The 24,561-nt window shown below is 41.7% G+C and overlaps 1 protein-coding gene across 3 annotated transcripts; it reads right to left on the bottom strand.

Annotated features, from left to right (window-relative positions):
- Window positions 1-538: 538 nt before the first annotated feature.
- On the bottom strand, window positions 539-23,880 carry IP6K2 (inositol hexakisphosphate kinase 2). Of its 3 annotated transcripts, none has more exons than XM_040076262.1 (6): window positions 23,787-23,880; window positions 7,575-7,873; window positions 5,237-5,459; window positions 4,203-4,378; window positions 2,780-2,955; window positions 539-1,337 (listed from the first exon to the last, which is right to left on the bottom strand). In XM_040076262.1, exons 2-6 carry the CDS (start codon window positions 7,774-7,776, stop codon window positions 840-842), a joined length of 1,275 nt encoding a protein of 424 aa, XP_039932196.1. In that variant the 5' UTR covers window positions 7,777-7,873; window positions 23,787-23,880; the 3' UTR covers window positions 539-839. The 3 variants fall into 3 exon arrangements, with proteins under 3 accessions (XP_039932196.1, XP_039932199.1, XP_039932198.1); XM_040076265.2 differs by lacking the exon at window positions 23,787-23,880 and adding an exon at window positions 14,981-15,040; XM_040076264.2 differs by lacking the exon at window positions 23,787-23,880 and having other exon boundaries at window positions 7,575-8,006.
- Between the last annotated feature and the right edge of the window lie 681 nt (window positions 23,881-24,561).

The raw sequence follows: 24,561 nt of genomic DNA, 5'->3' as shown, positions 1-24,561 counted from the left end.
TACCCTCTCACTTTCTGATGCTTCCCTTCCTGTCAGTTTGTTCCAAGATTTTAAGCTGCTTAAGGTACTTTTCAGGCTTGGCAGCTCTGCCCTTGTTGCTGTTGTTGCGGCTATTCCTGTACAAATTTTGCACATTTTGCCTCAGCTTAGATTAAGTAACATCTATAGCTCTCTAGAAATAGGTTACACAGCATAAGATCTAGTTACAAGATCTGGGAAAAAGAAATAGGTTGTTCATTTCAAGAGCACGTTCTCACTGATCAGTCCTCATTCTGGCTGGAACGGACCTCTGGAGGCCTCTCGGAAGCTGTCTTTACCCCATCTACATAGGCCCTGTTGTCTCAGCCTGGGCCCTGCCAGCTCAATGGCTCTGCAGGGCTTGCTCATCACTCTTGAGAGGAAATCCAGGACAGACATGCTATCCCACAGGTGGTCTCATGAGGCAGGTAAGCCTTGCTGTTCATACACTGCTTCTGCATTACATCAGAGACATAAGCTTCCTCTCCTCCTCAGTCACCAGCAACAACAGAAGCCTCACTTACAACGAACAAAAAGAATTTTATTGGAACATATACACACAGGGGTAACAGAGGTATCTGAGTAATCAAACATGGAATGTTTAAGAAAGTTAAAATAAATAAGGATACCAAGTTTTGCCAGTGCTAGGTCCAGCACCAATGTAAGTAAATGCCCTCTGAACAAGTCTGACTCTGACAGGCTGACTCTGACAGGACCATCTCTGCAGAGCCTGTAAAGATGCCTACCACCAGAAAGTGGCCAATAATTTTGGAATACAAAGAGTCACAATAGTGCTTTCTACTGATGTGCATTCATGCTGTTTATTCACTACTTTCATCTCTTATTTCTTTAATAATATCTATTAAATTCTGGAGTCCAAAAACGTAACCTGTGTCTTGGCCCTCATGCACCACACTATCTTCTCCATAGTGCTTGCAGGTTGTGTGGGCAAAGTCTATCATGCGGACATCAACAGTACTGGCAGTTGGTTTGTAGGCATAAGCTCCTGCTGACTCATCTGAAGATTCTTCTGAAAGGTCCTCTAGGTCCTCTGGATCTGAGTCAACGGCAACTTCCTGCCTTTCCTTTCCATCATATATGATCAGCAAGGAGCTTGAATAGAAGCGATAGGACTCCTGTTTCTCCAGCACAGACTTGAGTTCAGTAAGTTTTTTAATAACGGACTCAAAGAGTTCCCTGCGCAGGTATTTGCCGTTATGAAAGAACTGGTAAAGTGCTTCTTTGAATCCTTGGACTGAGAGTTTTCTTCCATGGTATTTATTCATGAACATCAGCTGGCCAGTGCCTGCCTGGTAGACCTGCATATACAAACCCAAGACAATAAAAAAGGAATAGTTAAAACTGCTGGTACACTGACACCAAAGCCTTGAGGGGACAAAAATAAAAAATAAATCAAAAACTAAAAAAGCACACTCCTGAAAGCTTTTACAAGATGACATACTACTCTCTAAAACTGCTCTTGCACCATTATAGAAATTGCTATCAACAGATCCAGTAGTGCCTGTGCAACTTACAGGAAGTGGAAAATTCCTTCAATTTAGATTTGAGCTTTTCCACCCAGAATATAAGAACAAGAACTTTAAGTGAGATTAGGAAAGCTGCAGCCAAGATCTCCAAAGCCAAGCTACAACTTGTACCACAGCCACTCATTCAGCTCATTACCTGCCTCTGCTCTAGGATGCACCAGTTGATTCTCAGCATGCTGAGATCTGAGTGACAGCAAACATTCCTATACAAAACTAAGGTGTACCCCATAATCATCTGTATTTGAAGAAGCTATAGGTGCTTCGGCAGGAAAATGCCCTCTTGCTGGAAGGCATAGGAGAGTGGTCTATACAACTGATAGTTCAACAATGCTTAAACATCTGGATCAAGAAAGGATAGCAGGTGCTTCCAAAGATTCTCTGTTTTCCAGCACAGGTCAACATTGGAAAGTGAACAATGGCCATACCCTGCTCAAATCCCAGCACGCTGTGGTTACAAATGTAGCTCCCACACTTTCATTTCTGCCTCATGTTTTTCTCTGAAGTTGAACAGTGAGCTAAACATTACACATGCCAACAGTTCTGTTGTGGAACAAGTTCTAGCAAACACTGCTAGCATTCCTGGAATCTACTGGGAGGAGAAAAGCTTCAGGAAAAAAACTCAAACACAAACATGTTGTTTCCCATTTGTCACTCCAGGAATACAGAAACAAGTAAACAAAAAAATTCAGGTGAAAGTCCACACAATGTCTCCTCATCTGGCAACAAGTCTTATCACATTTACCAAGCACTTCTTGCCTGCACTTTGTAACAAGTCTACTTCAAGCAGTGAAAGACCTGTGGCTTTTCAAAGTTGCAGAACAGAACTGACTGCTTCTTAACATTTTGACAAATTTCCACATGCTTAATTCAAAATGCATGTAACTGGTCCCTCCTGTAACTGTTCCCTATGCTATCCTGAAATGTTAATTGAATCAGTAATTTTAACAGTTTTGAACTGTTGATATGGTGCAGGAGGCTGTTTGTGTGTTCAGAGCCTGCAGTCACTGATGCAGAGCATGGGTACAGGTTGCTCCTGCAGATGCTGCCACCTCCAACTGATCAGTGATGCTCATAATCCTCACTCCCCTATGTAAAGGAAACAAAGCACAGCAGCTCAAGGGTAACAACTTGTGAGATGGCTACATAAACCCAAAACTTCACTAATGGAAATAGGTGCAAGACTGTTGGCCACACATGATGAGTTCTCTTCTCACCTGCATGCCACAGACTCGCACTCCAATCACAGCCGAGGTGCTCTGCTGACACTTGCGGATCTGATTCGCCTTTTTCTCCTCGGACGCGTCATCGCCATGCTGCCGGGTCCCCATCTTCAGGTCCAGCACGCATGGAACCTCATACCGAGACGTCAGGTTCTCCAGCAAAATGAATTCTGATCAGTTAAGGAACAAGCCTCACGATGAGTAATACAGCTTTTAAAAACATTACCACCAATTTTATAGTGCCTCACTCTTAACTTTAAGCATATCCAAAACAAGCCTAGTATAAAGTAATCTAGAAAAGTTACAGTTACATAAGCTTAAGATGCTCACTCTGTTTTAAGCCAGTTCCAGTTTTACTGGTCTTGAGAGACTAGTGAATTTCCACATTAAGTGAAAACCAAAAGCAGTCAGGATTGTACAGAAATATAACATGGTAGCTGACTTTGAATTATGAAGTATTTCCTGTCTAGCAACAGGGGTTTTTTTCTGTGAAGTGAGTATTTTGTGTGTTTGTATTACCATTCAAAACCAGTGAAGCATTTTCATACCATCTTTACAACTTCAAAGTATCTGTATTATTGCTGTGTCACACTTCTTAGGCCACTGAATAATAATCTACAGTGAAATGGTGAGGGTAACAGATAAAAAATCCTGTCACTTTGCTAATTTATTAGTCACAGATGTTTCAGTAAACCATCACCAAAATTCCTCACACGAGAAATTGTGTTTCCTCAGTATTTGGATACCACTACTTTTGCAGGATGTATCAGCTGCATTTAAGCCTACAGCAAGATCATTTTTCGACAGAATGCTGAGGGTGGAGATGAGTTCATATGGTTCCACAGCACAAAACCAATGTGCTTCAGTCTTCATAGATTCAGTCAGTTTTTTCGTTTCTCATGCTCCAATCCTACATGACTGTTCATAAGCAACGTTTCTTAAAGCTCATTAAAAAGAAGCTACTAGAACAGACACCCCAAGCACTGGAACATCCTCTATATTTAAGAAACTGATGAAAAGAGGAAGAGGACACTGGTTTTTTAGATCACCAATATCAAAACAGTAATAAAAAGTGTCAGAACTCATCTCCTTTGAAAACTCTCACTAGAAACTGCTCTTGTGGAAGACACCAAACACAATATGCTGTAAAACCTGTCCACTAACCCATAATATGAAGATTTTAATTATTTTAATTCAGTTCTCTGAATTTCCTAGCTTAGGTAGTTTGTTACGTGCTGGAAAAGCCCATTTCTAGAATGTGCTGGCAAACCCTTCAAAGATGCCAAATATATCACAGCTTCAGAGTCTCTCCAAACTGCAATTAAGCCTCATCTGTACTCTTATCTGGAATGTTCAAGAAATAAAAGGCAGAGCCCTACTCATTCCACTGTTATGAGGTATTTTCAGGAAAGGATACTATATTGATTTCGGTGCTTTGCATTTTCCTTCATCCGCTGTAACTGTTGCTGGTGACATTTCATGCTCCAAGGATTATGGTGTTTAAACTGAGAACTGACATTTCCTTTTTTCTCTACAGTGTAATACAAGACTTCAGATTTCTTCAGCCACTCAAATTCTTCCTCCAGTTTGTGACTAGAAAAACAGAACAAAGTAGCAAATTACAGATCAAAAGGAAAAATAAGATCTTGAAGAGGGATTATCAATGGACTTAACTTTAAAACCTATTTTGCTCACCTTCATTAACAGCAAGCAAAAGCTTTATTTTCCTCTCTGTACATGTAAACAAGATGCCTATGAGTAGTATTTCAACCATTACAAAGCCACTTCCATAACACTATAAATAAGCATATAGCCAAATATTACATAATATATAGTAATTCTACTTATATATCCTTTACCTGTGAGCATGATGTCTATGAAGAAATGCAAGAGGTAGTGATGCACCTTAAGGTTTATACTTTGCTAAGGTCACTGTTTTCAGCAAAACACATCACAGTTCACAGTTTATGGTGGGCATAATTAATAGGAATTAGGGCAAAACAGGAACAAGGGCGAAAATGTTACTAGCAGGGATAAAGCAGGATTCTTAATAAAATATGCCATATATAGTAGCACTTAAATATGTTCAGGGTTCTTGTTTTTTAAACTACTATTCTTCTGCGGGTGGTGAATGTGTTTGTTTGTTTGTGGGAATGCTTTTTTGTGGCTGGGTTTGTTTGGTTTGTGCTTTTTTTCTCTTTCTGAAGCTTCAAAAAGAACTTTGGGAAACCTGTTTCAACTGACCACAGCAGGAAAAAAATGAAAATACTAAACTTAACCTTTACTGATGGCTAAGGACATACTAGTTTCACTAGTGAACATGTCTCCACTGAAGAGGTCAGGAAAAAAAACCAAATGAAACAAGAAAAGAAAAGAAAATGAAAGCTAAAGTTCTGGAGAATTCTCTGGAAATCTAGAGACCAGAATTTGACAGCTAAAAGTCAAACTTACTTTTTGATTTTTTCCTCTTTCCTGTGCTGCCGGACCCATTCCTTAGATATCTTCTCATTTTCTAACAACATTGTCTTTTTGTTAGTCCACCGCAATAGCTTACTTTTGGGTTCACAGTCAGAGTTATCTAAGTTTTCTAAGTTATCGTGGTCCCCATTTAATGGATATGCTATTAGACATAGATTTCCATCTTCATCCTCTTCAAAGCTCACTGATACCACACCTGAAGAGAAAAAGGACCCAGACAGTTAGGAAGAGCTCAAGTAACAAGTAAGCCTTTTCGAACACATTCTTTTACACTAAAAATACAGCAGCTTTGTTTTTTTCTCTTACCCCAGTCCTTAGTTTCTATCTTGCCACAGGCCAAACCTCATCTGCCAACCTAACAAATATCAAAAAAGCTAGACAAAAATGACACCTCACAAAAGACAGTTTATCATACTGGCACAACAATGATACATTTTCTCTCTGAGGCATTAAAGTAATACTCAAATAATAACAGGACACAATTTCAATTAATAAAATTTTATTGATGAAAAAAAAAAATCTGACTGGTCTGATTCTAAGTGAGATGTGAAGTATTTGTTAACATCTTGCAGTGAAAAGTGGCCTGCACAAAAAAAAAATTCACACCAACAACTTTTCAAATTTTGCATTACTGCTAAGCAAAATGCACTTATCCAAGCAATATTTCGTTTATAGATCCCCGAGGGAAAGATGTGCAAGGAGAGCAAAACAAGGGAAATGTCACATTTCAACCGAAATTAGTCCAAAAGCTTCCACTTAGAATCACCATATTTAATTATACATTTTCTTCTATGTTTTGGAATATATTTTATTGATACTGGTTATGCAGCAATCTTGTGGAATAAGTAACAAAAATGCAATACAAAGCAAATCTGTTTGCAGTACAGAAACATGGTGAACCTCAAAAGCATTTTTTCTCCTCATCCTCCCCTCAGGAGCCTCTAGAGCACTGCATTGCATTTTAAGAGTCTTAGTGGAGCACTGACAGATGTGCCCAGTGCTATATGAATAAGGCTCAGGGGTTAATGGAGAAGCCATAACAATGATCTGAATTGTTTTTAAATTGTTTTCCAGTCCTCTGTTTCAGATCAGTCTGCACAGTTCTTGCAGCTCATCACTAGCTAGGGGAGAGGTATCGGTGAAAGACTGGAATTCCCAGGCTGGGCAGGCAGCTCCCCGACCTGCAGTGGCTGAGCAGGGAGTGCAGAAACTCTGACTATGATGCTGTCACAAAGGAAAAGACAATGTGAAAAAGGGCAGGGGAGCCAGCTAACAAATGGCTTCTTTGCCTTTACTCTGGAAGAAAAAAACAGAAGTGGACCAAGTGAGGCCCCTTCCCTCTAAATCCCTCCTCCCATACTTCCCAGAAAGCCATATACACTAGTACAATTATTCTATTACATTTTGAAAAGTATCATTCAAAGATCAGATTTTTCTTCCAGTCCAACAGAACTTGTAATTACACATGGCAGAAAAGTCTCTGCATATGAGCAGAGAATATTAACTCTGAAACATCACTGAAGTCATCCATCACTTTCACAAACAGAACACAAAACTTCATCACCATCATGGTTGTTAAAATCAACATGCTGTAAAAAGCAATTCCATTTTAAAAGTGTTTCAGACATATTTATTAATCATCAGGAAGCAGTTGATGGAATAGGCAAAAGAAAAAGAAGTATTTCTGTTAACTAGTGCAATTCTTAGGAGAACTGGAATTTCCACTCCTACATAACTTCTGACTCAGCCTCATCACAGCTACTTGATCCTTGCCTACCTTAAATACCATGAATTTTCATTTCCTTAATGGCAGAAATAACACTGCAAGTATTTAACAAGACACCCTTACTGGCATGTACCTAACTGCAGTCGAAATGAAAGTCAGAGAAGAAATCAAAGCACAAGAGACCACAACTAAGCTTACACAAAACACTATTACCTATCCTTATCAAATCCTTTGTAAACAAACTTTAAACAAGTGGCAGCAACAACAACAAAAGCGCAACAGATTAATTACTGAAAATGTTCTCAAGCTGTTAGATACTTACCTGTGCCCAAGGGAGATATATGGGCTATCACCAGCAGAGTTGCTCTACTCTAATGCTGTTAGTCAGCCCAAACACCAACCTGGCAAGCATTTCCACCCTGCATCTCCACAGCCTGCCTCAGACAACATCAAAATACATGAAAAAAAAACCCTAAAATCTCTTCCACACAGAAGAGATTTCAGAGAGAACAGAGAGCACAGCACACTTGCATTAACAGAAACGAAAAGCCGGCTTCAACCCCATTCAAAGGTTTGGTAACTTACCTTCATATTGTGGAGTGAATTTTCGCATTTCTGTTGGGAGAGTCTCATAGAACTGGTGTTCTCTCTGAATAAGAGGTTTACAGATGGTCGTGTCATTAAACCGGAGGACACAGGAGTGTCCTCCAACTTGGTGGACAAAAGGCTCGAGCAGGACTCCTTTGGAATAGTGCTCCACTTCCATTGCTCCAAATGCTGGGCTCATCCTTGTAGCACATTAGACAGAAGACAGCAGCAATAGCGAAGGCAGATCAGAGCCTGAAGCCTCAGAGATCAGCAGGTGTTTACTCGGACTCAAAAGTCTGTTAAGGCAAACACAAGAGAGCGGCGATCATCAATGTCCGCGCACGCTGTGGCCTGAGCAGCGCGAGAGCGGAGCGAAGCGAGGCCGAGTACAACCGAGCGCCCGGCGCCCTCGATCTGGACTGGGCCGACTGCGGGCGAGAGCGGGGCGCAGCCAGGGAGGCTCTGGTGGACACGCCCCCGCAGAGCCGCAGCCAATGGGAAGCTTCGCGGGGTGGCCAGAGCGCGACGCGCGCGCGCGCAGTGGCAGAAGGAGCGCTGCGGCAGCGTCGCTCGCCACTTCCGCAAATGAAACCCCGCCGCGGCCACCCTGGCGAGTTCCGCCGCCAACCGCGCCCGACGGCGGAGACAGGCGTGCCAGCGCCCCCCAACGATACCCCTTCCTCCTACCGCAGGCCAGCCCAAGAACCCGGGAATTAACACCGAATGTACAATTCCTCCCTTCCAGGCAAGGACAACAACCAACCGACGTCCAGGGTGGGACGCGTGTTTCACCGGTTCATTCACAGTAACACGTCAGATACCGAAAATATTACACAGATACAAGCTCCTCAAAGGCAAGCCATAATGCTAATGTGCCATCTTCCAAGAACCTTATTTTTCATACATTGCAGCAGAAGGCTGTGCCAGCTGCATCCAAAGGATCTGCTTCTGTACCCTGTGACCGCACACTGCTCGGTTCTGGCCAGACGCCAGCTTCATGCAACCTGCACTTCATAAAACAATTAAAGGAGCGACGCTGAAAACCAAAACATGACTGTCTTGTTCTCTGCCTCCCAGTAACGTTTTAAGCCGAGTTACTCTAATTTTAGACCAAAACTTTAATGATTAACTTTTTGCAGCTATAAACAACCTCATGCTACTTTTGCCTGAAGATAGTTACACGAACAATAATGCACTTAATTCAAAGAGACTACAAAGTGTTCTAGGTCACAGGTCTATTTTTATTTGTCCTCCTTAGATATTTAACAGCTTTACATTAACTGGAAAAGCAGAGGCCTGCAGGCTTAAAGCAGCGGTGCTAGCAGAACGACAGATGCCTACAGCATGTCCTGGACATAAGAGCATTAATTGAATTAAGCAACTAAACTGCTTAAAGAAACAACAGATCGATCAACTGAATGAACTCCAGGTCCTGGAATGTTTACCTGCAACTAAGGTTAACAGGTCAAAAAGAGCTGCATGTGTTTTTGTTGGTGAGGCTTTCTGGTGTTGTCTTCCCCCCCTCCCCCCTTTCTTCCAAGCGCCTTATTTGACAAAACATATCCCCCCCCCCCCCCAATCTGGAATAGTATTCCCAGAAACAATACTGTCTTCTGATAACCTATATTATTAAGATTAGAGCAGCATCAATAAACTTTAATTTCTCTTTGTACTACTTTTCATTTCCTAGTATTTTTTTCTAATGCAGCTACTGCATCACCATAGATTTTTCTCACGTACCTCAGCATCAACAATTTTACAACTCAGAGACACACATATAAAAGCCTCCCAGTTATACCCCAAACACAAGCCACTTCAAAAAAACCTACCCAGTTGCACCAAGCTGAGCAACCCCCTATTGCCCAGACAGTGCAGAAAAGGCAGGTAACTATGGCCTGTCCCCAAGTCCTGGGCAATCCAATGTATCTCTTCAGCTGCTGCAGTCAGAAGGGAGTGCTGTTATTGCTCCAGAGTCACAGATTTATTTCTCCATGGCTCCCCACAGTAGACCCCACTCCATGCAGAGTCACACTGCTCTTCACTAAGGCTCACCTAAAAGCTGACTTACCAGAACACGTAAAACACACTTGGAGTTGTCTCCAAACACACACTTGACAAGCTACATTAGCTCTTGAGCAAACTCTGTGAATTATTTGCATTTTCTCCTACAGAAATTGTAAGTATCAATCTGTATACTGCACCAGTAATTTTACTCTTGAGTTTTGATTAGGATTTTCTAGAGCCAATAATGCCTCCAGTCTTCTGGAATTTCTGAAGGAAAAGCCAGAAGTGTGCCAGGTTTCACTGGAGGTGTGGTAACACATGTACATGATCTTGCAGTACCAGACCTTTATATTGCACAGCCATACTTAACAGCCCTGCAGAACAGCAGCAGTACAAGAGCCACTTTTTCCAAAACAGCACCAACATTTTGTGGCTGCCTTCCTAATTACCCTGATACAGAGACACCGATTGCCAACTGCAGCAATTCAGACTAAGAAAGTACCTTGCAACGTCCTTTAACCTCAAACACTTAAATCTGTCCCAGACCTCCTACGTTACAGTTGCATTAGGAGTTAAGTCTTGAAGATATTTACGCCATAGAAGTGACTCTAGCCAACATCACCTCCAACACAAATAATGTACACCTTGTTTACCCAACACATCTTCAGGGAGCTCATTAGTAGCAGTTCAACTGGTTTGCTTTCATGGATGCCCAAGTGGTCTGGACAATACCCGTACACAGATCATCCCATGCACTCAGCAATGGAGCTGCCAAGCACAGAATGGGACAGGAGTACTCATTCTAATTCACCCTTTCTTGAACAAGTAAGATCTGGCAGCACATCACATAGTGTAACTTCCCATTCAAGGAAAAAGAAAGCAAGTTTTTTAGTACTCTGATATTACACTAATTATTTTATAAGTCACTATAAAGGATGCAGTATTTAGATAGGGGTGGGGGTTTTTTGAGAAAAATGTTAGAAGCATTTGTATGAAGTCAAACACAGTGTACCCAGTCAGCACTACCACAAGACAAATGCTAATCTACCAGAAATAAAGGGGGAGGCTCACACAAATGAAGATAGTTTACTGTGCCTGCATTAGTAAGCTCTTCTTCTGTTTTTATCTTCCAAGAACTACAGCGCAACTTCCCCATGTTCCATTTCTGCAACTGAATTTTTGTAGTACAAATCCTTGCTGAAAAAGCTCTATCAATACAGCTCTGTAGCAGAAACTGTGTGCAAGGACTACTGAATGGATCATCATCAACGAGTTCCTTATTGTAAAGCCGTTAGCCAAACTCCTTAATTGTGCAAGGCAACTTAATGCCTTTTTATGAACTTAAAACAGGTATGATTTGAACATAGTAACAGTGCTCAAGAAGATAGCAGCAAGACCACATAATCTTGTCAACAATTTAGGTTTCAATGAGGCTTTAGTTTTCACTTTGGTCAATTAATATATTTTAGTCATTCAAGAAGCACTGTTTACCTAATAAAATCAGTCTGTTTTCACCCATGTTTTTTCTGCGGCATGCCTTAACATTACCATTACTAACCATTTGGATTTGTCTGTCATTTTGGATCTCCTTGATATTTGGAATTTTGCCATTTAGATTAACAGGGCCTGGAACATAACTGTAATGCCCATCAGAGACACTTTGCACTGTTTCATTTATAAATACCTTCATTTCATAAACAGCCTCACAATATGCCAAACTGGTTGCAGTTCCTTACAAATAAAAGCTTTGACCAAAGACCAACAGTTTCAAGAGCCACTGATGTTGACCAGCACAAGCACAATGCAGTTCTTCACTGCCTTTCCTCTGATTCTACACCCAGTTTGTTCTCAATGCTCTCTAGGGAAGAAAGAGCCCAGAACAGCTGTATTTAGGCAATCTTCCCAGACAGCAAATGCAGGCTCATGGTACCCTGCCCTTTTCCTCCTACACACTTTTAAGTCCCTTGACTAAGAGTTTTTGTTCAAACATCAGCCAAAAAAGCAGATTCAAAAAACCCTTCACATGTCAAGCATTTTAAGAGAAAAACCTGACATAACTTGAAGGAGCAAACAAACATGCCTAGATAAAGTAACATTAGCTTGAGCAATGTCATTCCTACAGTAAGCAGCAAAAGATGTATAAAACCCAAGCCTGCAAACCAGAAGTGACAATTATAGGCATCTTATCCCTATCGTGTGACAATGACCATCAAAAGAATATTGCAATGAATTCACGTTTTCAGGCTTTTAATATTAATCTTAGATGATGGCAATCTTTGGAAGGTACTTCATGTCATTACAGATTCTCAACATAGTCCCACACGTAACTGCATTAATGAACACACCCTCTGGAGAGCAAAGCTCTCAATTAAGCAGCAGCTTCTTCCTCCATAACAACCTAAAATAACACATCTCCTGCCAAAACTTTGTAATGGTAGAACTACTGATGCAGAGCTGCCCTTCTGTTAAATCTGTTAAACTGGGTTCTCTCTAGTGCAGGCTTTTTATTTTGAATGGTTAGCATCTTCAACTCCACACAGCCATAAATCAGCTTTATAGGGACAGAAATAGCAAGGCAGCTAAGCTTGCTGTCTGTTCTTTTTTCTCAGTTCACTGGGGAGCAGAGGAAGCTGACAGGGTAGAGATCTGCAGAGCAGAGCTGCTGCAGGGTGCTGAGGCAGACAAAGCAAAGCCCCTTCCCAAGGTTCCAAGGTGTCGTGGTTGGACAGTGGCAAAATGCCAGGCAGCTATAAGAGTCCCTCGTTCAGCCTCCCCTGCCACAGCTGGGCAGAGGAGAGAAAACAAAAATTAATGAAGGCTTCAGAAGTTGAGATAAGTACTGGGAGAAACACTGCAAAGGCAAAACAGGCTCAACTTAAGGTTGCAAAATGAATTTATTAGTAACAGAATGAGAGCAGAATAATAAGAAGTAAAATAAACCCTTAAAACACTTTCTCCCCCCAGCCCCTCCCCTCCTTCCCACCAACAACATAGGGAGACAGGGCATGGGGGTTTTTGGGTCAGTTCATGACTGAGATTTTCTTCCACTGCTCCAGAAGAGGAATCCTTCCCCTGTGAGACTGTGGGGTGCCTCCCATGGGTGACAGTTCTCCATGAACTTCTCCAGCACATGGATCCACTCTTGAGAGCAGCAGGTCTACCTGCTGCAACATGAATTCCCTCTACAGGTAGACAGTCCTCCCAAAACTGCTGTGACTCAGGTTTCTCTTTCCATGGGGTGCAGTCCTCCAATCACAGTCTGCTCCAACCGGGAAGCAAAGGCCCCCTCTCTCCAGCAGGTCTCCCACTGGATCACAGCCTCCTCCAGGCATCCACCTGCTTCAGCATGGGCAACTCCCCTACGGGCTGCAGGTGGATTTCTGGATTCCCTGGGGATCCCCATGGGCTGCAGGTGGACAACCTGCTTCACCATAGCCTGCAGAGGAGCCTCAGCTCTAATGCCTGGAGCAGCTCCTCCTCCTCCTTCTCCACTGACCTTGGTGTTGCCATGTTGTTTCCCTTACATGTTCTCACCTCCTCCTCTTCTCTGATTAGGAGCAAAAACTCTGACTTTGTTTTGATTTCCTTCTTAAATATGTCATCACAGAGGTGTTACCAACCTCTCTCATTGGCCAAATTTTGGCCAGCACCATGTCCATCTTCGAAGCCATCAGAGATTGGCTCTGCTGCACATGGTGGAAGCTTCCAGCAGCTCCTCACAGGAGCCATCTTTGTAGTCCCCCCGCTACCAAAACCAGGCTGCGCAAAACCAATATACAAGGAAAGAGAGGAATGGCACAGTCAGCCAACAGGAGAGAAGAGTATCAGTGACCTATTAGATCAGTCAAAGAGAAAGCTGCTTCAGCACAAAGAACATTCAGGAAGAAACAACAAAGCCGAGAATGGACACAGGAAGATGCAAATAACAAGGTGGAAAACACACAGTATGTTTTTAAGTGCCCACCCCACCACCTGTTTCATGCACAACAGTGAAGAGGTACTTGTGGTCTGAGTTAGTAAGCCTTTATATTGCTCAAAGAGAATGATCTTTCACAACTGAAGCAGGATAAACACATTACAAGAGCCTACAATAATACACCTATAAACCAAGAATGGTTACAGGAATTTTACAAGTCCTCATATGACTGAACTACTTATTCCGTTACTAGTAATGTGGTACTTTACAAATAGCAAGGTACATTCCTTATATCAAAGAAAGCAGGGGATGTAACTTTAGAGTATTAAAAGCATTAGGTATGTTAAACATGCTCAGGTTCAAAGGTGTTGCACAGTTTGTGAATAATTCTGATGAAAATCAATGCCATTCCTCCACACAAAACACTGTTTTATTAGCAAATATGCCCAGAGCAACATTAGTAATTATTTGCTTCTAACATTCACACTCTAGCTACTGCTTGGCTCAGGAACTGAAGTTACTCTGATGTGTTCTGTTCTCAGAAGTTCTTAAGATTAAAATGTAGATACTCATATCCTCTAATGTCCAGTCAGCTGCCTTAGAACAGTATCAGAAACACATTTTAAAAATTAATTGCATCAGATTAGAGAGCAAGCCTTTTATTTTAAAAGTTTCTAATTCTTAACAGAAAAATGAGCTCTGCATTAATTTATCACAACTGTTTTAATCAATTCCTGAATTTGGGGATGCATTATACCCTACATATAATGCAAATCCCACACTAGGGTAGTTTTTGAAGCCATCTGTATCTGCAATAGAATTATTATAACTAAATAGTAAAAGCTATAGTTTATAGTTTTTAAATCATTGAGACAGAAATGCAGAGCCCACATTATAAAGTATTTGTATGAATCCTAGTTTGTGAAAAGTCTTAAGAGCAGCCCTAAATTCTACATGATTACAAAAAGCAAACACTTAACCAGTTTGGAGGGAAAAGTTTATCTTTGGTAGAAAAGTGCACTGACATTGTCACTTCTCAGAGCTCTTTTGTTTATAGACAAGAAATTATTATAAGCAGTAAATAATTCAAATTTAATAAAGCAGACAATGGTCTTCAACACCATGAGGCATAGAGGGACAGTGTCATAACACCAAGGGGGAGGAAATACTAGTCTTTCTTTAAAAGAAAGACAAGGGGAGGAAAACCTTTTTCATTAAGCATAACTTGAAACAGGTGGTTGTGATGACGAAATGATGCTGAGCTGTACTTTTCTACGCAAGGTCATTTAAGCTCTTTTGCAGCAAATCAATCAATATAATAATCTTTAAGTTACACGACTTGTACTCAGGGATGAGCAAACACGATGCTTTGTAAAAATACTCAGCAGAACACCTGCAAACTCAAGAGTAACCAATTCCTTCAGACCTACATATCTGGTCTAGGCACGCTTTCCCTTCGGAAGCAGAAACACTTTTACTATACCTTTAGTGGTAAATCATGAGGGTGCTGGGAGTCAGACACTGTAGTGGCACATCTATCATGACCACCTACAGACACAAAAAAAGCCAAGAAAGAGGAAATTTTTCTTGTTGCATGTCGTATGTTTGGGCTAGACCAATAAAAGAAGCCACCTGCTTCTTAAAAATATTGATATGCCTTTTTTTTTTTTTTAACTTATCTTTACTAAATGGCTGGTAATTGCAGCACTACATTGCTACAGCAGTTTAGAAAAAATCGAGTAATGTCTCAAGATAAATAAGGGAACTAATGCCTTGGATTAATTTCACAAATTAAGGGCCATGTACTGCAAAAGCGTACTGGTTGTCCACAGAAAATTATGTGTCCACAGAATTTTCTGAGTCAGGAAGGACCCACAAGGATCATAATTTACTTAATCATGTATAACATATGGATTCTAGAAACCCAGAATTATACGTGAACTCATGCACAAAATTCCTACAAAACACGTTTGCAAAACCCTTTGGGAGCCTGATGACTCCACAGCAGTCTTGGCCCATCAACATAGATGGCTAATTCTGTTTTTAACATCAGCTTTCAAAACATTAGCATACATTTAACATTAGCAAACAAAAGATTCCCACCAAGGAAGAACACATTTTTCTGCTTTCAAACTGGCGAAAAATACCCTGAAATGCCCTAGCTTCTTCTGAGGATGGCAGCTGTATCACACCTAAAGGTACTACTCCTCTAGATACTTCTTCCACTCTGAAAGGAAAGGGACAGTCCAACAGCATCTACAATGGCAAAAGACTCAAAAGTGCTACATTAAAGTCCCCTTCTGTTGTTTCTCAGGAGTGTAAGACAGCACCCTGAGATATCCTTTCTTGTAACCAAAGCATCAAGCCTTTTCTATCCACTAAGAATTTTGCCTGTAATACAAAAATGAAAGACCACGCAGTGAGATGCTGAAAAATGTATAAAGATGCTCTCTTTCAATGCAAAACATTTTTTTTGACTAGTGACATGTTTATCCTATCTCCTTTTAGTCCTAAACATGGAGTTCTAATTTTGTCTTCCTTTAAATATAACCCAAACACAGACATAAACACCGCCACAGAGGTTATAAGACATGTATTTATACCTGTACATTTAACACCATAGCTGCAGAGCCACCTCCTATACCAAAAAGACTTTTGAATACGGCTTTAACAGACAATACTAAGAAAAGTGAAACATTAGGCTAAGATACGAAGGGAGCAAACTACACACAAACCAATCTGAAGTTGCATAATGTTCTATGACTATAATTCCTCATGCACAATTATTATTCCTATCTTCCTTAAATCAGGTCTACATTATTATGAGAAACTCAGTCCCCCAATCCTTTTGTCTAGGAAAGCCAGACAAGTCACCAAGGCCATCTCCAAGATCTTCTAGCTTTTTTACATAAGCCTGCACAGCAGCCCCTCAGCTGCAATTTCTTAAAATTCAGCAGGGAGGTTCTGTGCCCAGTGCAATTATATTTCAACATCTAAAAAAAGCAACAGCTTTCAGCTTTCTCTACACTATTTGTTATCTGTAATCTTAACACCCACATACACAAAGTTCTGGAAAAATGCCAGTTTTACCTCTCTAGTAAAGGGGCTATTTTATCTCCCTAGAACTAAAATAAAGCCAAGTTACAACGCATATTCAGACAGAAAAGAGCATGAAATTCTGACCCATGTAGTTTTTTCAGGGATTGTGTAGCTGAAGAACCAGTCTCTTTTCCAACAAAAACAAAACAAAACCAACAACAACAACAAAAAAAGGCATGGAAACTAAGGAAACCTGAACCACCAAAACTAAGCTACTTAAACTTCCTATTTAGGAACTGATCCGTCTTAAAACGGTATCCTGGCATCAGCAGCCAAAATCACCAGTTGCTACAAAAGGACTACCACCCTTTGTTGTGGAGAAACCAAAATAGCACTCAGCCTTTAATCTTCTGAAAATATGACAGCAAGAGCTAAATTGTGGGGATTACACACATGAAAGTATTATTCAAGACACCAACACCCTGAAGAAATTCCAGCATTAAGATTAAAATAAATCCAAGGCTATGCCTTTCTCATTACCATGAATTTAGCAGTCTGGGAATTGTATTTTGAGTCACTCAATAAAAGAACATGGAATCTTTGACCAGCCCTTCAGTTGTGATCCATTTGTCATATATGATAAGAAAAATAATGTCTATATAGGACAAGTGTCAAGTCCCCTTCAAAGTTCACTCTCATTTAACTACACTAAGATTTTCTCTCCATGTAATTCCTTTAGAAATCCCAACTTTTTATACCATAAGCACTAGGGGCTCAATGGACAAGATTGTTAAATTAAAGCTTTGATGCCTAGATCCTAAAATCCACTCCTTGAGCAACTTCCAAAGGGATGTACAGCAAAGATCATTAACAAATAAATTATTATAGGAAGAATTGTACCCTAAATGCACAACTGCCTATTTCATTCTTCTCAATTATATGTAAATTCACTTATACCATCAATACCCCTCAAAAGAATTTTAGTCCCTTTATGTGGAAAAATGATTGAAAAGTAGCCCAGAAGAAGATAGTCATCGTGTTTTGGAATGCCTATCCCCATTTTTAACTGTAGTTCTATAAATGTAGGTTTCAAGAATACTTCTGCTGACCAAGATAAATGAAGTTTTTGCTCCAGAACAGCTCACATTAATGAGAGGCATTTAATATATATTTCAGAACTGTATTTATGTTTCAAAACATCTCCAATTACTGCAAACACATCTCAGTTCAGAGAACACAACCCAGATTTGTATCTTAAAGGGAAGAGTTTGTAAGACCCAGTGACCTCCACAGGCTCTTTCCCCAAAGAGCTGAAAGTAACTGAGACCTAAGACCTTGAACACATAGCTCCCTGCAGGGTTGCTAGTGCAATTATAGAGGTTCAAATGCAAAAGATACTGTAGAATAATTTCCATGTGCTTCTTGTTTAACTTCAGCAGACTGGACAAGAGCAAGTAAGGACAGGAGAGAAGTCTTACAAGACAGACTCTCATGCGGCCCAACAAAACCAAGGGAAAAAAATCTAGACTGTTTCCCCTGGTAAATGCAACTCACTTCAAGAACAGTTTCTTCCCAGGAAAAGTACCTTTTGTACAAGTACACCTGCAGAGTACTTAAAAATGCCTAAAAAATTATTTATGCATTTCAGGCTTCATTGTTCAGTGATCTCTTAAATCGTCTGGGGCCAATTACAGGCTTAGCATAATAATCACTGCCAAAGAACTAATCCATTTTAATCTCATACAGTTTACATATTCAAACAGCAACACAAAACCACTTAAAAAAAAAAAAAAACTTATCAATTTCAATAATCTAGAAAAGGAAGCTTCATCAGGAGCTTAGCTGTACTGCTCTTATCCCTGCAGGAGGCTGAAATACATTTAATGATATGCAAGAGCTAGCTAGTTTAAATAGCCCAGGCAACGGGACACAGCTGGAGTATGTCTTGTTCCCTTAAAAATATGTGTTGCTTTAAAGGCAATTTTTATAGCAGCCAGCAAGTGTGGACTGCACAACTGTCTTTAAAGAGAAACCATTACTCACCAAAAGGGAAGACTCAGACAGGATGACAGCCAAAAACCTATTTTCTCTTCAAAATTCCACAACAAAGCACCACCATCCACAGTTCTGCTTTGCCAAAAAACAACACACTAAGAGGGGGAAAAATATTTCAAGAAGTCAAGCTTATGAAAAAAGCATTTTTTGAAAGCAAATTTTGCACATAGTGACGTTAAAGCATTATTTGCACTTTAAAACATAATCACAATTCAGCACTTAGGTTTAAATATGTCAAAGGCTTTGTTTAAATGCAAAACTTGAAGTCAGTCATCCTCTCACCAGGCAATTCACTGTAGCTCTATCAGCATCTACTTGATCTACCTTCATCCTCAAGAGACTACTTATCTATCTCCACAAATTCCAAATCACACACCTGATCATTCTGTTCCCCCCTGTAGGAAATAATACAACTTTTAAATTTTTCTTATGTAACTTTGGTCATGGTTATCTACAACTATACCCTCAACTTTAATACTCACAGATGTCCCTTCAGAAAACTGACTGGCCCTATTCAGCCAGAACCAATTTTCCTAAGGTATCTTGAACAGATTCCCAGTTGCAATGACAGTTATATTAGTATGATCACACCTACCCATCAATTTAACCTCGTATCTCTTATTAAATTGAACCAGCATTCTGAAAGTGCTAACACCTTAGAAAGATCAAGATTATGCCTATCATGTCAGTCGGTTTCACTTCTCATTCCTGTAACCTCTTTAAACTAAATTACGTCATCAAAAAAAAAAAAAAATCAATTGCCATTACACTGTCTTCATACATCCAAAGCACACAGCAAATAAAGTGCCGTTTTTCTGGAAAAAGATATGAAAAAGGAACAGAAGAAATGTCAAAAGAAAAGAGGTCATCTTCAATAAGCATGAAATTAAGCAGCACCCAAAATTCCTGATAAGGTTTCAAGCAGTGTGGAAAATTTCTGCATCACGGCACTGCACAGCTGTTTGGGTATGCTTAAAGCCCTCTGTGCTTCAAGAAAATAGAACCATTTTTGTTGTGCTCATTCTAATACAGACCTTGGCATAAACTCTCCAAACCCTTACTTTTCCTAATGAAAAACAACCTCAATAATTGTACCTTATGTCCTTGATTCTGTTAATTTTAAGTCTCAACAACCAGCTTAAACAAGTCATCCCAATGAATGTGGTTTTTTTTTTTTTTCAGTTCCTTCCAACCTTCTGGATGCCAGCACAGCAGGACAGAAGAGAGGGACCAAGAGAGGCAGTACAGCTGAATGGCTACTGTGTGAATTCAGTAGTTCTTTGGTCTGTTTGGGCTCTTAACTGGCTGATGAGCACGTACTCAGCTCCAAACCAGGTACTGCCCGTGCCACTGCTTGCCCTACAATCCATCATGTCCTACCATCCATCATAGCACACACGCAAAGCAAGACTCTCAGTGGTCAAAACCATTTTATGAGTAATCCTTTCTTTTTCCAGTAAAAATGCAAAACTGGGCAGTAACTGGTTCCAGCTGTCTCCTACAGAGAATCCTCCACATGCAGGAGCAATCCAGACAGAAGGTCAAAGGCTGCATGTTGATAGCTGGTAACAGCAGAGTGGTATGTTCTGTACCCATCATGAAGATTATCATTCCCTTATTCTGATGCAGCCTGTCTTTCAGAGACAGTCAGAGCTGCAATGGCTTTGTGCCACACAAGCCAAGAATTTGCAGAGGATTTCAGATTTCAAGCTCTGAACACCTGATTAAACACAACCAATGACAGACCTTCACCTGAACAAGCAATTTAGTTTCTATTACGCCTTCCAGTACTTCAGATTTTGCAGGAGAAATTTCTAGCTGCTTGCAGCAAGTAATACAATGTCATACAGCTTTTTGCAGAAGGGGGAAAGAAAGAACTATTTTGCAATAAAATAAGTTTTATGGCAGGCTCAAAATTAACATTCTAATGAGATATTTCTAACAAAAATTACACAAACACATATCTGCAGTTATACCTTAAAACTCTTAAAATATTACCTCCTGATATTTGTGAACTATCCCTGTATTGTTTCAAAGATGCAATGACCTTGGGCAAGACAGAAAGCCAGATAAAAGAATTAGCAAGAGGAAAAATCCTCTCCCTGCAATGGAAAATTTTCATCTCTTCAAGCAAGGCAGAGATGCTCAGCCGGACCTGTGTTGCCTGGAGACCAACAGCAGCTTCTTGCCAACAGGGAGGAGCTAAGCATCAGCAAATTCAACAGCCGGTAAGTGGATGAACTGAATGAGAGGCGGCAAGGTTTTTCCACACGTCAGTGTAAAACCCTAACAGCTTTCAGATAATGGTTCTAGCCCATGCTCACTAGATAAACAAGAATTACTATGAATGCAAAATGTCAGCTTAAGAAAGCTTCAAACTGCCCTATATTTGGCTTTTACCCCCACACTTTGGGTACAACCAGAGCAGTAAATACCGCACACAAGATAAAAAATCTTAGCTGCACCTCAGTTTCTGTGCTTTCAGTCTTTGGATGCAGTATGTGAACTTTTGGAATATGGTCCTACTCATTAAACAAGTTCTGGGCTTCAGCAAGCGTGCGGCAGGAAGAACCTATACCTCAGCTTTGCATCAAAAACCACATCAAATCTCGTTTCACTTCAAAAACCAGCCTTTGCCCCAGCCTTTCCCACTGGAAGCAAAGCTTCTCAAGAAGGCTAGCACCACGTATGTTAGAAAGGAGACACTTGTTTTATCTGTTCTGGTCCTGGACCTGCTCTCAAATTCAGACATGCATTAATGCAGCTGCAGGAGCAGCACTCCTGACCTCTCAATGAAATACCTCAGCTACCTCCCACTTTCTAAAGGCCATCAAATTAAAAATCACTGAAAAGAATTGACATTTAATACCAGTTACTCCAGAATTTCCCTAGATTTTATCTAATTCAATTCACTTAAAATATTCAGACAGTAAAGAACTAGAGATTTCTAAAGAATGGTTTCTATTTAATTTATCCCTGTAGGTAAATTCCACAAGGATATTGTACATCACTAGCAAAGTAGATCTTTCACAGCCAACCTGACAGCACACATTTCCCCGCCTCCAGCTAAACCAAAAGGGCAGACATTTGAGTGTCATCACTGCTGACAGACTGAGACACCCTCAGTACCTCGAAGTTTGCACCCTTCCTCAACCTTCAAAAGAAAAAACATCCCCAAAATAGCCTCACACTCCCCAGCTGACTGGAGAACAACTAAAACTACACCAATACCAGTGATCTGGATGGAAGCCAAATCACTGACAGGCAGCAAAGAGGTTCTTTAACATCTTTTCTCATCCTGGTTTTTCAAAACCTCATGACTGACAAATGTTAAATCTTCATTCAAAGGAACTGGTAGGGAAAGAATTTTTGAGAGTTCAAAGCCTAGGATTCATATGACTGACCACTGTCCAGTTTTCCAGCTGCTTCCAAACTACCATATCACATGGTAATGACAGCTCTGATCTACCTTACCTCCAAAAGAAACAGCAACATAAAGCTTCCATTGCTTGTATAACTGAAGTACCATAGACAAGATAACAGACTGTTACTTCAGAAAGGTATAAATATCAAAGACAGAAAACCAGTTTTTCAATTAAATGAATGTAATTTTTTGAAAAGCTACACAGCCAAGTTTAATGTCTGGAATTTCTTACAAACAAGTACATGTGAATGGCTGTAATCCTTCCCACATCCTTAAGCAGGAGACACTTCTGAACACTTAAAATAATTTTTAAAAAATAAATTTTCCTGAATGCTGGCAATAAAATCACTGGGTTCTTCCTTACTTACTAAAGAAAAAAAAAAAAAAGTAACAGCAATCTGGAAGATGCTAAATCAGCGAAAGTAAACAAATTAATCAGTTCATTTTTAAAACACACATATTTATGTGTGGATGCACGTGTACATAAGCCCAGTTTCCATCCCTTAATGCTACCAGTAAGCCTTGAAAACACAAATGAATTCAACTTAAAAGAAAATTTTACAAGTCAGTTTTGTGTTATGTATGAGAAAAATAATGAGCAAAGAGGCAAATTTTTGGCCAAAACAACCCTGACTTTATTACCCTCAAGTGTCGGATCTGAACTGTTCTACTACCATTTCAGTGCTGCATGTTGAGTAATGACCAATAATACGTCACCTGGCTAAGAAGTTAAACCATCAATATTCCAGAACCAAATATTAAAGCAAAATTATAATTACATTACTTGAATCAGAACTGTCTCCTTAGATGTTCACAAAAAGGACAGGGGCACTGGATGCATTTCTAAAACACCTGAGTATATGGGACATGTAGGACACTATGTCAAAAAAAAAAAAAAAAAAGGAAGGGGGGGGAAGCAGAGGGTGAATAAATGTCAGCATATATCAGGAAAGATATCAGTGTTAAACATACGTACTTTTCACAGTGGAATTAAGGCCAAGGGCACATCAGGGTATAACTACCAAGAAGCTGTTACTCTATCAACAACGATAACATTTATTTTCTTAATTTGGATGCCTATTTCCAAAGCCTCAACCGTGTTTTTGTTTAAACTGTCTGCAGCTCGCAAGTCACGTTAACAAAACCGTGATCCTCAAACCAGTTCTTAACAAGGCATCACCCAGAACTTCCAGTTTACAGAGAAAAAGGGTATTCTTGAGCATCACATCCGCTTATGCAACACAGCCCGCTGCACCCGTTTTTCATTTAGAACAATTACCGAGCGTACCAAGCAGCCGTCAGAGCAGCAGCACACCCATCACCCGGGCAAAACGGACAACGTCTGACGAGTCACAGAACTGCTGAGTAACAGCGTGAAGCGACCACTAGCCCCGGGGTTATTGCAGATACAGCTGCGAGCCCCCCCCGCGCCGAACCCGGGCCAACGCGGCCGGCAGCCCCCATACCACAAGCCCTGCGGAGAGCGCAAGAAGCGCTGTGAGGACGGGGATGCTCCGCGAACGCTGTCACCACCGTCCCCCACCCCGGCTACACCCGCATCCCCCGGGCGACTCCAGGCCAGAGCCCCACCCTCCCTGCCCGCTAAGTCCGGCAATGCTCCTAGGCACCACCAATCATCCCCTCCGGGCAGCCGCCAATCTCCACCTCGCAAGGCACCGATCTGCGGGCGGGCGGGGCTGCAGCTGCCCCCTCAGCGGCGGCCGCCCCGGGGGCAGGAGCAGACGCGGGGGGAGAGGCACGCGCCTGTTACCTGGTGCCGGGCCGGCGCCGGCGGCGGCCTCAGCGCTTTTGTTCCTCAGACGTCAAGATGGCGGCGCGACGCGTGGCCGGCCCTCCTCGCTCCGGCGCGCCCCGCCCTCCCGCCCGCCTCTCCATTGGCTGGGCGTGCACCGCCGCGCGCTGATTGGGCGTCGCCGGCGCCGCTGTTGCTAGGGGAGGGGGGCAGGAGTGTCGAGGCTGGCGCTGCTTTGGTCTTCCACTGCATCTCGGCGTGACCAGGTGCTTCTTCTAAGGGAAACACGGGCAGCGGCCGGCGGGGGAGCGGGGCCGCGGGTACAAGCGACCCCTCTGGGTCTCCCAGCGGGCCGTGCCTCCCCTCCGCTCGGCAAACACAGGGTACAACCTCCATCCGAGCGGGCAGCGCTGGGCAGCTGGTGGTGGCCCCAAGCTTGGAGGCACCACCCTGGGACTCGCAGGCTGGAGCCTGTCCCGTTCGCATCCCTGAGTTGTGGATTCCACCTCCGCAGGCCGCAGCAGCCGTGGACAGGGCTCTCCGTAACTTCCCCTCAGTGCCTGCTTGAAAACCATTTGTACTTTGGTGTGCGACACATGCCATCAGTTCGGACGGGCCCAGGGCATGGCTGCAGGGGTCCATCACAGGTCGCCCGCGGAGGAGGCAGAGCATCTGCAGAGCCCTGGAAACCAGGAGGCTCGTAGGGCTGTATGCCTGAGCTCACCGCACATCCTATGCTTCTGTTCCTATGCACCAAAAATATCAGGCAAACGCAGCTGAAAGTCCTGGAGGG

The sequence above is a fragment of the Hirundo rustica genome, chromosome 12 (genome assembly GCF_015227805.2).
Source record: "Hirundo rustica isolate bHirRus1 chromosome 12, bHirRus1.pri.v3, whole genome shotgun sequence".
In the NCBI taxonomy this organism is placed as follows: domain Eukaryota; kingdom Metazoa; phylum Chordata; class Aves; order Passeriformes; family Hirundinidae; genus Hirundo; species Hirundo rustica.
This window is presented reverse-complemented; position numbering and strand designations above follow the sequence as displayed.

What these genes read in the sequence shown, in the direction of transcription:
- IP6K2 (XM_040076262.1), bottom strand. Translation starts at nt 7,776, where the DNA reads ATGAGCCCAGCATTTGGAGCAATGGAAGTGGAGCACTATTCCAAAGGA. An exon ending in AAAGAGGAAAAAATCAAAAA is followed by an intron (nt 4,379 to 5,236) that starts GTAAGTTTGACT and finishes CTGTTTTTCTAG; the next exon opens with TCACAAACTGGAGGAAGAAT. An exon ending in TGCGAGTCTGTGGCATGCAG is followed by an intron (nt 1,338 to 2,779) that starts GTGAGAAGAGAA and finishes TTGTATATGCAG; the next exon opens with GTCTACCAGGCAGGCACTGG.